Genomic DNA, 16462 nt, shown 5'->3' with positions numbered 1-16462 from the left:
TGAGTACGAAGGACCACCTTGTCATGATGGAAGCTGTGAAAGGTGGATCAGCAACTAATGCTTGCAGCTCACTGACTCTTCGAGCAGATGTGAGGGCAATGAGAAAAACCAGTTTCCAAGTAAGATACTTAAGATGAGCCATAGACATTGGTTCAAATGGAGGCTTCATCAATTGAGCAAGAACAACATTGAGATCCGAAACCACTGGAGGCAGTTTGAGAAGAGGTTTGACATTGAAAAGTCCTTTCATAAACTGGAAACCACCGGATGAGCAGAGAGGGGTTTCTCTTCAAAAGGCTGATGGAAAGCAGCAATTGCACTGAGATGGACTCGGATCGATGTAGACTTGAGGCCAGAGGAGAAGAAGTACAAGGGGGAAGATGAGGAGGAATCTTGAGGCTCCTTATCATGAGAGATGCACCACGTAGAAAATCTAGTCCATTTTTGGTGAACATAAGAATTGCCGTTGCTGGGTCAGACCAGTAGTCCATCATGCCCAACAGTCCGCTCACGCGGCGGCCCTCTGGTATAAGACCAGTGCCCTAACCGAGACTAGCCCTATCAGCGTATGACCTTGTTCAGCAGAAACTTGTCTAACTTTGTCTTGAATCCCTGGAGGGTGTTTTCCCCTATGACAGACTCCGTAAGATTGTTCCAGTTTTCTATCACTCTCTGGGTGAAGCGTTATTTAGTGGCAGGTTTTCTAGAATACTCTAAAATGTCTCTTACAGGTTGAGAAAACTGAAGAGGAGTTATGTTGAGAGGTACCAAGCTGTCAGGTGTAGAGACTGCAGGTTGGAATGAAGTAGAGATCCTTGAATCTGTGTAAGTAGAGATGGAAAAACTGGTAGAGGGTATGGCTCCCTGCTGCTGAGTTGAAGTAGAAGGGAGTACCAAGGTTGTCTCGGCCACCGAGGAGCTATCAGAAGCATGGTGGCATGATCAACAGAAACCGAATCAACTGAAACCTCAGCCTTCTGCTGCACCTAAGGCTTTGCAGCCTTTTTGACTGTCTCAGACAGAGCATAACTTCCATCGTTCTGCCTCTGTCCTTCCTTCCCCCCATAGGATCCGACCTCTGGGTGCTGTCAATAATCAGGGAAGGATACTCTCTTCATTTCACTCAGGTCCCCACCAGAGCTTCCTCCAAGAGAGTATCCTTCCAATCCATCCCAGACCACCCATCTTCTTCAGGAAGTTCAAGCTATGCTTCGTCTCCGTGCCATCGAGGAAGTTCTCTTTGAACAGCAGAGCAGGGGGGTTTACTCCCGTTACTTCCTAGTTCCGAAGAAGACAGGTGATCTGAGACCCTTTTTGGATCTCAGTGCTCTCAACAAATTTTTAGTCAAAGAAAAATTTTGCATGTTGTCCTTGGCATCCCTTTACCCCCTTCTAGATCAGAACGACTGGTTATGTTCTCTGGATCTCAAGAAGGCTTATACTCGTATCCCCATTCATCTGACCTCCCATCAGTACCTCAGATTTCGGGTGGGGAATCTGCATTATCAATACAGAGTGCTACCCTTTGACCTGGCTTCATCTCCCAGAGTGTTCACCAAGTGCCTGTTGGTGGTAGCAGCAGCTCTAAGGAACCATGGTCTCCAGGTGTTTTCTTACCTAGACGACTGGCTCATCAAAGATTCAACATCTCAGGGGGTTATTGTAGTGACCCAACAGACTACGTGGTTCCTACAAAGCTTGGGATTTGAAATCAACTTTCCCAAATCCCAGCTTCAGCCCTCTCAGAATCTGCAATTCATCGGAGCTGTTCTGGACACTATCCAACTAAGAGCATTCCTTCCTTAACAATGCCTGGAGGCTCTTCTTCAACTCTGTCATGCAGTGTCTTCCCGCTCTTCAATCTCAGCGAGACACATGATGGTACTCTTAGGTCACATGGCCTCCACAGTACACGTAACTCCTTTTGCCAGACTTCACCTCAGAATTCTTCTGTGAACCCTGGCATTTCAGTGAATGCAGGCTTGCGACCCACTCTCTCGACACATTATAGTCACTCCTTCATTGAGACAGTCTCTCCGTTGATGGATGCTCTCTTCCAACTCTCCAAAGTCTTGATTTTTCAAACGCTCCCTCATCAGAAGGTCCTCACATCAGATTCCTCGACCTACACTTGGGGGGCTCATCTCAATTGTCTCCGTACTCGAGGCCACTGGACCAGTACGGATCATCAGTGTCACTTCAATCTGTTGGAACTCGGAGCGATTTTCAATGCTTTTCAAATTCTTCTTCAGGACCAGGTAGTCCTCATTCGGACGGACAACCAAGTCGCCATGTACTATGTCAAAAACAGGGGGGGAACAGGATCTCCCTCCGTTTGTCAAGCAGCTCTGAAGGTTTGGGACTGGGCAATCCTCCACAACACCTTCCTGAAAGCTGTCTACATCTAAGGCGGACAAATTGAGTTGTCTTCTGCAACCTCACAAATGGACACCTTGCCTCTTCATCACATTTTTTCACAGTGGGGAACGCCTTGGGTCTCTTTGCATCTCCCCACAACCACAAACTGCCTTAGTTCTGCTCCAGGATATATTCTCCTCATCGCCTCGAGGCAGATGCTTTTCTACTGGAATGGACAAATCTTTTTCTGTATGCATTCCCTCTCATTCTCAAGTTAGAGTATGTAGATGCCAGACTAGACACTCGCAAAGACTCTGCTCCTTGCATAGAGTGTGAAGCTTCAGCTCGAGGCACAGGGACTCGACCTCGCAGGAGACTGCTGATTGCCCAGGCTGGATTACAGGAGACAGCATCAAGGCAGAAACATATATGCTCAGTAACAGAACAAATTGCTGCTCCAACATGGTCTGGAGAGAAGCCTGCAAAGGTGGATCTGCATCTGAAACTGGACCACTTGCTGAGGCTAAAGGCTCCAAGGTGGCAATGGAGACTTGAGGACCACCGCAGTAACCTTCTGCTTAGGTATTTGGCCTGAGGGGATCTCAGCGGAAGATAAAGCAGGTGTACTCGAGGCTAAAGACGATCCAAACGAGGACAGTCTGAAGAGGCTCGAGGTCAGAGTCGTGGAAGCAGGAGGACCTTCGCTGGAAGATGGGACCGAGGCAGCACTCGAGGTCGAGGGTGTCAGAGAAGAGTCCATGCTGAAGAGTTTTTCCACTAAATCTCGACGACGTTTAAGGGCTCGAGGTTGAAGAGTAGCACAGCGCTCACACGACTTCAGATTATGGGCAGGACTTGAGGCAGTGTGGGTCCGTGAAATTGCACGCTGGCACTGGCTACACTTCTTGAAGCCCGTGACTGGCCGGGACATAGGAAGAAAGATAGCCGCTGCGAAGTCGAAGCCCGCAGGCTGCGGTTGCGCGACCTGGCCCACCAGTCAGTCAATGAAGAAAAAAAAATAAAAGTAATCTTCTTGTTTTTTTTAAAAAAGGAAAATAAAGAAAGTAACAGTGATTTGCAACTAAAAAGAACACAAACCGCGGTGAGAGAAGGCATGAAGCGAACAAAGTTCAACGCAGAGTGTCAAAGTACAGACTTCTCGGCTCTGCGGAAAACTAAGGAGAGTCGCCCTGTGCTGGGCGGGAAGGCACTCACACATGCGCGGTGCGGCTGACTCGAAACTTCTACGTTTCTACAAGCAAGTCTGCTTGCAAGGCTGTCCACATCCGGGCTCCGTGGATGATGTCACCCATATGTTGAGAATAGGCTGCCTGCTTGTCCTGGGATAAGAACTATTACTCAGCATTTAAAAAAAAAAACCCAACAAAAAAGAAAAACAAATGCATCAACAAAAAAAAACCCCCAAACAGCAACAAAAATACCCATAATACTACCACGTACTATAGTGCCTCTGCCCTTAATTTTTCGTCCGGATTTGGAGAAAGATGGCTTCTGGTCACTTAGAACTGGTACAACAGTGAGATGTTTCCTAAAATATTAAGACGGGAGTTTTATTGTCAAACAACACTGACACATTATTTTTCCTCAATTTGAATTAAGAGCTATTAATGAACTAGTCAGACTAAAGAACACTTGTAGAAATGTTAACCCTGGCAGCGTTTATGTATTATTTCTTTCAGATTTCTTAACAAAACATTTAGAGGCCAAATGGCAGCATGGATGAAATATATTTCAATAATAAAAATTTAAAAGTATGGATATGTGTAACACTGTTCATCAAAACAGAATCTGAAGACACTTTATGACTACCGTATTTTTCACTCTATAAGACGCATCTGACCAAAAGACGTACCTAGCTATAGAGGAGGAAAAACCAAGAAAAAAAATTTCTAAACCAAATGGTGTACCCTGTCCCACCGCCCTGCCCTGTCCCCCTCTGGTGGTCTAGTGGCAGGCCGGGACAGGGCACAGGGCAGGCAATGGGGCCTGTCCTGGAAGTCTTTTCGCCTGTCAGTCTGGGACAAGCAATGCAGCATGTAAGATACCTTGACATTTTGCATTAATGGTATTCCTGAGGTACCATAGTTGTACAAAATCCTTTCCAGTCATCTTGAACTGCTGCCTAAAAACTTTGCAGTATACACTGGAAGTATAAAATAAAGCAATTTTGCTGCAGGTATAACCATCATCCCTAGCACAGTGTCAAATTCCTCCGGTTCACTGCTGCAGTCTTTTACATGAATTTGAATGCTCACTTAAGAAGGCTTTGCCTGCACCCCCCTCCTCAACCAAAGCTAAAGACCTTTTCACAGCCCCACAGGGATAGAAAAGCAGACACGTTGCTGGCTATTTTAAGAAGAAAAAACAAGGAAGGCAACCAAGTCACATCAAGGTCTGTGAGGGGGAAGCTCAGAGTGCCTAACTTGGCTCACAACTTGCAAACCAAATATAGTGTAATATGTCAAAGAACATGTCACATTATATGATGTTATAGGGCGCTCTCAGTGTGAACCCTCAGTGATAGGAGCACAGCTCCGACACTTCACTTCTGGGCCAAGGCCATAAGCCTCCACCCGCACACCATCATCGAGCGCCCTGTGTGTGCAGAAATCAAACCAATCAACAATCAAAGTGAGTAAATGAAACTCAACACAAGCAACCTGAGCGACCCCCACACAAACCCTGCCAGCCAAACCCCCTCAAAAGACTCACGCAAAATCACAAACAAAGTCAAAAACCATACCAAAAAGTGAAAAACATGTCCAAAAGAAACAATACTTATCCAAAACTGTCACACAAACGGAAAAACCGCGCCAGGAGGAGAGGTTCAACCGCGCTGGTTTCGGGAGGAGCCCTTCTTCAGGAACCTGGCCTCCAACAGAACACAAGCAGAGAGGAAGGCTGGAGGGCGGGGTGCCCGGGAGGGAGAGCACACCGGCTAAAACAGATCCACAGGTGACATCATACACGAACCAACCAATCATACAGTGCCAGCACTCAACACAATCAGCACCACAGAAAAGAGAAGGAGAAGAGGGAGGGAAAAGGGGAGGGAAAAAGAAACACCCACCAATAAGAGCACCGCAATCAAAAAGAGTGGTCAACATATCTGGGGTCGCCCTCTCCGATGCACAGACTCAAGTGCTGGAGAAGGGTCTGTCTTTTGTTCCCACTACTGGGTTGGATCTGTTTACAGCACACAGGGATATGGCTCGGTTTGTGAGGGGTCTCCAGATCAAGCTGTTTTTCTCTTCTCAGGTGGGTACCCGGGATGATTCTTTATTCAGGGTCAAATCTCATTGGACCCCCCCCCCGGGGCCCATGGATGCTCACATCAAAGTATTCCGTGATTTGATATTACGTGATATTGATCAGCTTGGACAGGTTCCTCCTGGTCGTCACTTTGTCAATATGACCAGGGTGCAATAGCTTGCTCTGGAGTCCCTTAGAGATACCCCTGACTTGGATATCAAACCCGCTGATAAGGGCGGAGCTGTGGTCGTTCAATCTTTGACCCAGTACAATGCTCAGGTGGATGCGCATATCTCCAACGCAGACTGGTATAGTAAACTTGATGGGGATCCCTCCCCCGCTCTGCGTCAGGAGATTGCAGTTGTGGTGCAGGAGGCACTGCAGAATAACATTATCACCAAATCTGAGGCCAAATATTTATCCCAGGCCCCCAGCCGCAACCCCCACTTTTACACTGTACCCAAAATTCATAAAACTCTCAACGACCCCCCGGGTAGACCTATTGTGTCGCTCCGGGGTACCATCCTCGAACCCTTGTCTAAAATGGTTGACCATTTTTTTGAAACCCCAGGTTGCTCAAGCACGGTCTTTTGTATTGGACACCACCAACTTTCTCAATAGAATTGATATTATCCAGGTGCAGCAGTCCGATCTTCTGGTAACCATGGATTTGGAAGCTTTATATAGCAATATACCTCAGACTGAAGCCTTAAAGATTGTTGAACATCATCTATCTATGGGGCCTCACCATCGTATAACCAAAGCTTTCCTCATGCAATTGGCCACCTTGGTGTTACAAAAGAACTTTTTTGAAGTGCGTGGGGAGTTTTATCTCCAAACGCACGGGGTAGCCATGGGTACAGCCATGGCCCCCAGTGTGGCTAATCTTTATGTCACAAATTTTGAGGAACGTCTGTTATATCCATCTGTATGGATGATCCATATCGCCATATGGCTCCGTTTTATTGATGATGTGTTCCTTATTTGGACTGACACCAAGGCCAGGTTTTATGAGTTTTTGACTTGGCTTAACACTCTTGATAGGCATTTAAAGTTTACTGCCACGGTCAATACAAGCAGTGTCACCTATCTGGATACCAGGGTTAGCAAAGAGCAGGGTAAACTGGTTACTACTGTGTTTCGCAAACCTACGGATCGGACTTCATATTTACATTATACCAGCTGCCATCCTGTCCGGTTGCGCCAGTCGATGCCCGTGGGGCAATTCCTCAGGATTCGTCGGATTTGCTCATCATTGAGAGAGTATAAGGCTCAGGCAAAGGCTCTGTCTCTGCGCTTTAAGGCTCGTGGCTATCCTGAATGGATTATTAGAAGAGCGTACCGTAGAGCCCGCTATGCTAACCCTGAATTGCTAAGGGCTCCTGTCATTCGGCCACCTCTAGAGCAACAGGTGTGTGTCATATCATTTTCCAATCAAGCCCACCAGATAGCTAATATTGTGAGGAAACATTGGCATGTTTTGGGACATCATACCATTTTTAAGGAGACCCCGTGTATCACTTTTGCTCGTTCTAAGAACTTGAAGGACCTTCTGGCTACCAGGAGTCGGGCCCACAGTGGGGGCAGACATCAACCATGTGGACATTGTGACATGTGTCATTCATCTTTGTCAATTTCTACCTGGCAACATCCCCGGACCCAACGTACTTACCACCTCAGAGCGCAAACTTCGTGTGATTCTAAATGGGTAGTTTATGTTATTATCTGCCCGTGTGGTTTGTGCTATGTGGGACGGACCAGCAGAAGTGTCAGGGTCAGACTGCAAGAACATAGAAGCCGGATCCGTACTGGATCTCAGTCTGCCCCTCTGGTACCCCACTGTGCTGACTTTGGTCACTGTTTTACTGACCTATCCTGGTTCGTGCTTGAGCAAGTCCCTTGGGACTTTAGGGGGGATCGACAGGCTCACCTGAATCTCAGGGAACAATATTGGATTTTTCAATTACAATCTGTTCAGCCGAATGGCCTTAACGAAAGTGTGGAATGGAATACCATTGTTTAATAGGGTTTTTGGCTCCCTTTGGATAGTGGATTTTGGATGCAGTGTGTGGTGTGCTTGCGTGTGTGTGGGGGGGGTGGGGACTCTTTTTGATTGCGGTGCTCTTATTGGTGGGTGTTTCTTTTTCCCTCCCCTTTTCCCTCCCTCTTCTCCTTCTCTTTTCTGTGGTGCTGATTGTGTTGAGTGCTGGCACTGTATGATTGGTTGGTTCGTGTATGATGTCACCTGTGGATCTGTTTTAGCCGGTGTGCTCTCCCTCCCGGGCACCCCGCCCTCCAGCCTTCCTCTCTGCTTGTGTTCTGTTGGAGGCCAGGTTCCTGAAGAAGGGCTCCTCCCGAAACCAGCGCGGTTGAACCTCTCCTCCTGGCGCGGTTTTTTCCGTTTGTGTGACAGTTTTGGATAAGTATTGTTTCTTTTGGACATGTTTTTCACTTTTTGGTATGGTTTTTGACTTTGTTTGTGATTTTGCGTGAGTCTTTTGAGGGGGTTTGGCTGGCAGGGTTTGTGTGGGGGTCGCTCAGGTTGCTTGTGTTGAGTTTCATTTACTCACTTTGATTGTTGATTGGTTTGATTTCTGCACACACAGGGCGCTCGATGATGGTGTGCGGGTGGAGGCTTATGGCCTTGGCCCAGAAGTGAAGTGTCGGAGCTGTGCTCCTATCACTGAGGGTTCACACTGAGAGCGCCCTATAACATCATATAATGTGACATGTTCTTTGACATATTACACTATATTTGGTTTGCAAGTTGTGAGCCAAGTTAGGCACTCTGAGCTTCCCCCTCACAGACCTTGATGTGACTTGGTTGCCTTCCTTGTTTTTTCTAGTTTAGGATTTGTTTGGCAAATTAGGAGTGTGTTGTTGTTGGCTATTTTAAGAAAGCAGGAAGCTGATGAAAATTACTGTAACACCACCCCCCCCCCCCCATACCTTTTTTTAGTCCCGGCAGTCCAGTGCTCCTGCCCTTCCCTCGTTCTGCCTTCTGATCTTTTCCGGCAGCAGCACAAGGCAGGTATGAGTTTTTCGCGGCCTGCCCTTCCCTCGCTCTGCCTCCTGATCTCTTCTGGTAGCAGCACAAGGCAGGCACGAGCTTTTCGTAGCCTACCTGGTCCCGCGCCGCTCTCTGAATGGCTGCCATCGGTTTTTGTGAGTCCCGCGATAACAGACGGCAGCCATTTAGAGATCAGCAAGGGACCAGGTAGGCTGCAAAAAGCTTGCACCTGCCTTGTGCCACTGCCAGAAGAGATCAGGAAGCATAGCGAGGGAAGGGCAGGAGCACTGGACCGCCAGGATTAAATAAAGATACCGTGGGGGGAGGGGGGTGTATATTCGCTCTATAAGATGCACCCTTATTCCCACCCACATTTTTTGGGGAAAAAAGTGCGTCTTATGGAGCGAAAAATATGGTATTTCAAAATCACACAATGTCAGCAGACAGCCTAGTGTTGGCACACAAGACTGTATAACTATTTTTGGGTGATGAACAAACCAGAGGACAAAAACTTAATGATCTAATTTATTACAAAATTTAAAAAGGAAGAAAATAATTTTTCTAAAAATTGTATAGTTAATGGCAGATCAGGGATTCTCTATAACATCCAAGGTAAAATTGGGACTTGCTTGATAATTTTCTTTCCCTTAGTCATAGCAGAGAAATCCAGATGGATGGGTTATGTCCATCTACCAGCAGGCAGAGATAGAGAGCAATGAATTGCATAATGGACCTAAATCGCACGCTCCCTGGCACTCCAGTATTACTTTTAACAGAGCAGAAGAAACTACTTCAACCGGTCAAAACCTTGACTCCCTCCTCTCTGATATGAGTAGCTCAAAGCGATAAACGTCCAGTGAAACTAGCTCAATTGGAAGCAACCAGTAATAAAATTTTATCCTACAATAATCTCTTACAACTACCAACAAGCAGTACTGCAGTAATCTGACTTCATATACCAAAACTCACGCAACCTACAACCTACTCCTAGGAGACCTAAATCTACACCTAGATGATCAATCATCCAAACAAGTAGACAACTTTCTCTCATTTCTCAAAGCCTTATCCTTCCAAATGCTAAATCCACAAACAACTCATGAAAAAGGCCACCAATTTGATATTGCAGCCTTCATGACCCACCAACATCCTTAAAAGAAATTCATACATCTAACGGAACATGGTCCCGATCCATCTGGTCAGACCACTACACCTACACTTTCAACATCAACTGGACCAAAAACAACAAAAAAACTATAACAAAACTCAATAAAGTAACATACACCTCACGCAAACACATCGAACCCTCCATATTCTGGTCTAAAATAGATGAAACTATTCTAGAAAACAACCCCGAGGACTTCATCTTACATTGGGAAAGACTTTGCTCCAACACCCTTGATGATTTAGCCCCACTGCAAACCAAATCCAGACCCAGCAGGAGATCAGATAAATGGTTCGACTCCGAACTGCTACATCTCAAAAGACAATGTAGACGACTAGAGAGAAAATGGAGAAAATCGAACTTGGATCATACAAAATCCGCCTGGAAAAAAAATCTACAAACAATACAAATCACACTTAAAGGACAAGAGAAAAAAGCACACTACACCAACCTAATAGGCACTGAAACCCAAGACACCAAAAAACTATTCCAAATTCTAAAAACCCTAACCGACACCAAACCCTACCTGACCACTAACTATACTACCCCCCTCAGCCACTCTATTAGCAAAACACTTCCAAAATAAAATTACCAATGCAAGAGCTACCCTCAATTAAACCTCTACCCATCCTAACGAATTCACAATTCTCCCCATAGAGATTCTACTGCAGCAGATAGAATATGGTCTCAATTCCCCAACATACAATGGCCCGAATTCAACAAATACTACAAAAAATACAGCCATGCATCCTGTGACCTCAACAACTGTCCACCATATCTCCTAAAAACATCCAGCACAAATTCTGCGCTCTTCTTCTAAACTGGATACAAATCTCGCTAATAAACGGCCACTACCCTACCAACCTCAGCGAAATCATCATCACCCCGATCTTCAAAGACCCCAAAGAACCAATAGACCAAACAGTCAACTACAGACCCATTGCCTCTATTCCACTCTATGTCAAAATAATAGAAGGACTAGTTGCCAAATTCCTCTCCAATTACCTAGAAAACCATAACATACTCCATCCCACACAATCCGGCTTCAGAAACAACTTCAGCACGGAAACACTACTAGGATCTCTCTTGGACACAACCAGACAACATCTCAGCAGGAAAAAAAATGATGCTCATACAATTAGACCTTACCGCTGCATTCGACTTGGTGGACCATAACATTCTACTACAAATCCTGGATACAATAGGTATCACAGATAAAGTATACACATGGTTTGAAGGATTCCTTAAATCAAGAACCTATAGAGTAAAATCATACAAACAAAAATCTGAACCTTGGTCAAACCCCTGCGGAGTTCCCCAAGGATCCCCATCTATCCCCGACTCTCTTCAATCTATATACAGCCTCCCTCAGCTCTCACCTGGACAAACAAGGCATAACCTCCTACAGCTATGCCGATGACATTACCATTCTCATACCCTTCGATCAACCTGAACTCTCCATGACGAACACAATATACCAAACACTAAAATCAATAGCAACCTGGATGAAAGATCACAAACTGAAACTGAACCCAGATAAAACGAAATTCATCTTCCTAGAAAACAACAAAATACCAACCATAACAAACATTGAAATCAACACAATCAACTACCCCATACAAACCACCCTAAAACTGCTAGGAATAACTATCGACAGATGCTGCACCATGCAACCGCAAATCAATAAAACAATACAAAAGTCATTCTTAGTCATGAGAAACTTAAGACAAGTTCGGAAATTCTTCGAGAAAACTGAATTCCAGCTCATAGTTCAGTCCTTAATACTAGGCCTACTTGACTACTGTAATATCTTCTACCTCCCATGCCCTACAACCATAACAAAACAACTACAAACTATCCAAAACACAGCACTAAGACTCATCTACTCATTAAAGAAACATGATCACATTACAGAAGCATATCTCCAATCGCACTGGCTTCCGATCCCAGCAAGAATACAATTTAAATTCTACTGCCTACTATTTAAGACTTTATATGGAGACAGTCCAAACTACCTGAATAACTGCCTCATCCACAACACCGCAACCAGACATAGGAAAACTCACACCCCATTCTCATACCCCCCAATTAAGGAGGTCAAACGGAAAAAACTATATGATGGCCTCCTGGCCACTCAAGCAGCCAAACTAGACAACCAAATCGCCAATCTACTGACGGCATCCCTCGACTACAAGACTTTTAGAAAAGAAATAAAGACCATACTCTTCAAGAAAACTCTGAAAAAAGAAGTAATACCGCAAGTCTCAAACTCCACCTCTCACTAAAGCCAACTACCCCAAACAAATAACCTTACCCATTTTTTACTCTTTTTGAAAATGGCCAATTCTTTTTTTTTTTTTGGTAAGTTCTTGTTGTAATACATCTTGGATAATTCTTTTGTAATCCGCCTTGAACTGCAAGGTAATGGCGGAATAGAAATCCGTAATGTAATGTAAATTTGAAATATTCTAATCACAAAATATAAAATAAATGTACTTTTTTCTACCTTTTGTTGTCTGGTAATTTTATTCTTCAAATCACATTGGTCTCAGGCTTTGGTTTTGGGTTTCTTCTGTCTTCATCGTGGCATGGCTGGCTCCTGAAGGTAAAATAGGTGCAAGAGGATCTGGGGAGGAGCAATTTTTTTTACTACAGGAGCAAGACTTTTTACCGCTCCCACGGTAAACCAGTTGCCAATGTCTCCATTCCTGCGGATTTACTGCGGTGACCACGGTTTACTGCAATAAACGGTCCCCGTGCCATTCTCTAATGTAGGGTTAAATGGAGGCAGCAAAAGATCACTGGTGCACAGTCATGCCACTCACTTTCTCATCTTCAGCCAGCTCAATCAACAAATTGCTTTGCCTCTTTCACCTTCTCTTTGGCAGTTAGGCCTTTACCTGCTCCATCACCAACTTGATTTGCAAGATGCAAGGATTCTTACTATCATTTTGTGGACCGATGGAAATTAAACTGTTAATAGCATTTGCCCATGGTCTGGTAGTTAAGAAGCAATTAACTAGCCCACACTTCAAGTGAACAATTTTCAAACAGTCCACACTGGGACAGGGTCCAGAGATTTTTTTTTTTCTTTTCACCAACAGACTTTGCATCAGTTCTCAAAATGGAAAACACATTTTCACACTGAAACTTGATACAAGTACAACGTACCCAAGGTTAGCTGCATCTGTTTTTGCTAAAGCAGTGTATCTCAAACCGTGTGCCTCCTGAGATTTCAGGTGTGCCTCTATACACTGGGGAGGAGGACAGGCGCCGGCGCCAGCTGACTGTCTACAGGACGTGCCTCTCATTGCGAGTGGGTGCCAGCACATATCCTTCTCTCTGGCCCTCTTCCCTTTTGGCACCCCCTAATGGCGTCTCAGGACCCACCTGAAGGGCCTTCACACACACACAGACATCGGCATAATGATGTCACGCATGTGTGTGATGTCATCACGGTGATATCCGCGCACTTCCAGGTGCTTCGAGCCACGGCCACTACCTTTAGTGTGCCGCAGCTTGAGAAAGCTTGCGGGACACTGTGTTAAAAGTACAGTTTTAATAGTAGAAGAGGTATATGTATGTAGGCTTGAAAGTGCAATCCCATCCCCTGGGAATGTTTCCTCTAAATATAACTAAAAGTATACATGTTGTAAAGTAGTGGTCTCAAACTCGTGGCACAGAGGCCACATGCGGCCTGCCAGGTACTATTTTGAGGCCCTCGGTATGTTTATCATAATCACAAAAGTAATATAAAACAGTTTCTTGATCATATGTCTCTTTAGCTATAAATGACAATATTATTATTAAGACTTAGCCAAAAGGAAAGATTTATAAACTATAAAGCACAGTTACTTACCGTAACAGGTGTTATGTGGGTGACGTCATCTACGGAGCCCCAGCGCGGACAGCTTTTCAAGCAAACTTGATTGAAGTTTCAAGTTTGCTACACTGCACCACGCATGTGCATGCCTTCTTGCCCACTAGAGGGCGCATCCTCACCTCGTGGTCCTCAGTTCCATAACCAGCAAAGAAGCCATCCCCGGGGAGGTGGGCGGGTTGTGAGAATATATGCCTGCTGTCCCTGGATAACACCTGTTACGGTAAGTAACTGTGCTTTATCCCAGGACAAGCAGGCATGATATTCTCACATGTGGGTGACCTCCAAGCCAACCAAAAAAGGGCAGGTGGGAGGATGGCAATTTAAGAAAACAGGTTACGTAATACCGACTGGCCAAACCGGCCGTCGCTTCTGGACAAAGTGTCCAGACAGTAGTGGGAGGTGAACGTATGAACCGAAGACCAAGTAGCAGCTTTACATATGTCCTCCACAGGAGTCGACCGGAGGAAAGCAACAGAAGCTGCCATCGCCCGGACCTTATGCCCCGTGACTCGACCATGGAGCGTGAGACCAGCCTGAGCGTAGCAAAAAGAAATACAAGCAGCTAGCCAATTGGACAAGGTGCACTTGGAAATAGGATGTCCCAGCCGATTAGGATCAAAGGACAAAAATAATTGAGGAACCTTCCGATAAGACGGTACGTTGGAGATAAAAAGCCAACGCCCTCTTACAGTCAAGCGTGTGAAGCGCCGCCTCCCCAGGATGAGAGTGGGGCTTCGGAAAGAACACCGGAAGGACAATAGACTGATTGAGGTGAAAATCAGACACAACCTTAGGTAGAAATTTTGGATGGGTGCGGAGAACCACCTTGTCATGATGGAAGACAGTAAAAGGCGGGTCCGCAACCAAAGCCTGAAGCTCACTAATTCGACGAGCAGACATGAGCGCAAGTAAAAAGACCACCTTCCAAGTGAGAAACTTAGGAAGAGACTTGTCAATTGGCTCAAAAGGAGGTTTCATCAGCTGAGCCAAGACCACATTCAGATCCCAAACTACAGGAGGAGGTTTTAGAGGAGGATTAACATTCACTAAACCCCTCATGAAACGAACCACCAGAGGATGAAGAGAGAGAGAACGTCCCTCTAGATGCCGATGGAAAGCAGCAATAGCACTGAGATGCACCCGGATGGAAGTTGTCTTCAACCCGGACTTGGACAAATGCAGCAAATATTCCAGAACCGAGGACACCGGAACCAAATTCGGGTCCAGATGGTGCGAGGAACACCAGGATGAAAATCTGGTCCACTTCTGCGAATAACAAAGCCGAGTCGAGGCCTTGCGCGAGACTTCCAACACCTCCCTGACCGCCGAAGTTAGGGGGAAAGGAACCAAGCCGTCAGATGTAATGACTGAAGATTGGGATGTAACAGCGAACCCCGACTCTGAGACAGCAGAGAGGGAAAAACTGGCAGAAGTAGAGGCTCCCTGGCACTGAGTTGAAGGAGCAGGGAAAACCAGTGCTGACGAGGCCAACGCGGCGCTATGAGAATCATAGTGGCTCTGGATGACTTGAGATGAACCAACGTCCTCATGATCAGGGGGAAAGGAGGAAACGCATAAAGGAATCTCCCTCCCCAGTCGAGAAGGAAGGCATCTGCCTCGAGACGGTCCTGGGCGTATATCCTGGAACAATAGAGGGGCAGTTTGCGAGTCTCCGGGGAAGCAAAGAGATCCACCTGAGGGGTCCCCCAGCGGTCGAAGACCTCGCGTAGGACTCGGGAGTTTAGCGACCACTCGTGCGGCTGGAGAAGACAACTGAGTTTGTCTGCGAGACAATTCTTTTCTCCTTGGATGTAAACCGCACGAAGGAAGATGTTCAGGGAGACTGCCCATTCCCAAAGGCGCAGGGCTTCTTGGCACAGGGCCCAAGAACCCGTTCCCCCTTGTTTGTTTACATAATACATCGCCACCTGGTTGTCCGTGCGTACGAGGACTACCTGGTCTCGGAGCAGGTGGCCGAACGCTCGAGCTGCCAGAAAAATGGCACAAAGCTCCAACACATTGATGTGACAAAGACGGTTCTCCGCCGACCATAGACCCTGGGTCCGCAGACCGTCTAGATGAGCTCCCCACGCGTACTCCGAGGAATCCGTGGTCAGGACCTTGCGATGCGGCGGAGCGAGAAAGAGCAAACCCCTTGAAAGATTGGAAGAGTTGGTCCACCAACGGAGCGAGCGTCTCAAAGAGGGAGTCACCTTTATCGGGCAAGAGAGTGGGTCGCACTCCTGTCGCCATTGGGAGGCCAAGATCCACTGAGGCAGCCTCATGTGCAATCGGGCGAACGGAGTGACATGGACCATCGACGCCATGTGGCCCAGGAGCACCAACATGCGACGAGCTGAAACTGTGGGCATCAGCGAAACCTGGTGAGTCAACCGAAGCAGTGCCTGCAACCGAGGAGGAGGAAGGAAGGAACGGAGGCGAACCGTGTTCAGCACGGCTCCAATGAACTGAATGGATTGAGTCGGGCTCAACTGAGACTTGGGGAAGTTCACCTCGAAACCCAGACGCTGAAGGAAGGTGATAGTCTGTCGGGTCGCTGAGATAACCCCCTCCCTGGTGGAGGCCTTAATGAGCCAATCGTCCAGGTAGGGAAACACCTGCAGCTCCTGCGATCTCAGGGCTGCCGCAACCACCACCATACACTTCGTGAAGACTCGAGGGGACGAAGCCAGACCAAATGGGAGGACCCGATATTGAAGGTGCCAATCTCCCACCTTGAACCGTAAATACTTGCGGAAAGCGGGATGCACCGGAA

The 16462-nt window shown here is 46.5% G+C and overlaps 1 protein-coding gene across 4 annotated transcripts in view; it reads right to left on the bottom strand.

The window, feature by feature from the left end:
- Positions 1-16462, bottom strand: part of NKTR (natural killer cell triggering receptor) — a 293873-nt gene that overhangs the window by 82506 nt on the left and 194905 nt on the right. For all 4 annotated transcript variants that reach the window (XM_033931783.1, XM_033931786.1, XM_033931785.1 and 1 more), the window contains one exon: positions 3820-3907. In XM_033931783.1, coding sequence (XP_033787674.1) covers positions 3820-3907 — 88 coding nt within the window. The remainder of the gene's footprint in view (positions 1-3819; positions 3908-16462) is intronic.

This window comes from Geotrypetes seraphini, chromosome 2, assembly GCF_902459505.1.
Source record: "Geotrypetes seraphini chromosome 2, aGeoSer1.1, whole genome shotgun sequence".
In the NCBI taxonomy this organism is placed as follows: Eukaryota; Metazoa; Chordata; class Amphibia; order Gymnophiona; family Dermophiidae; genus Geotrypetes; species Geotrypetes seraphini.
This window is presented reverse-complemented; position numbering and strand designations above follow the sequence as displayed.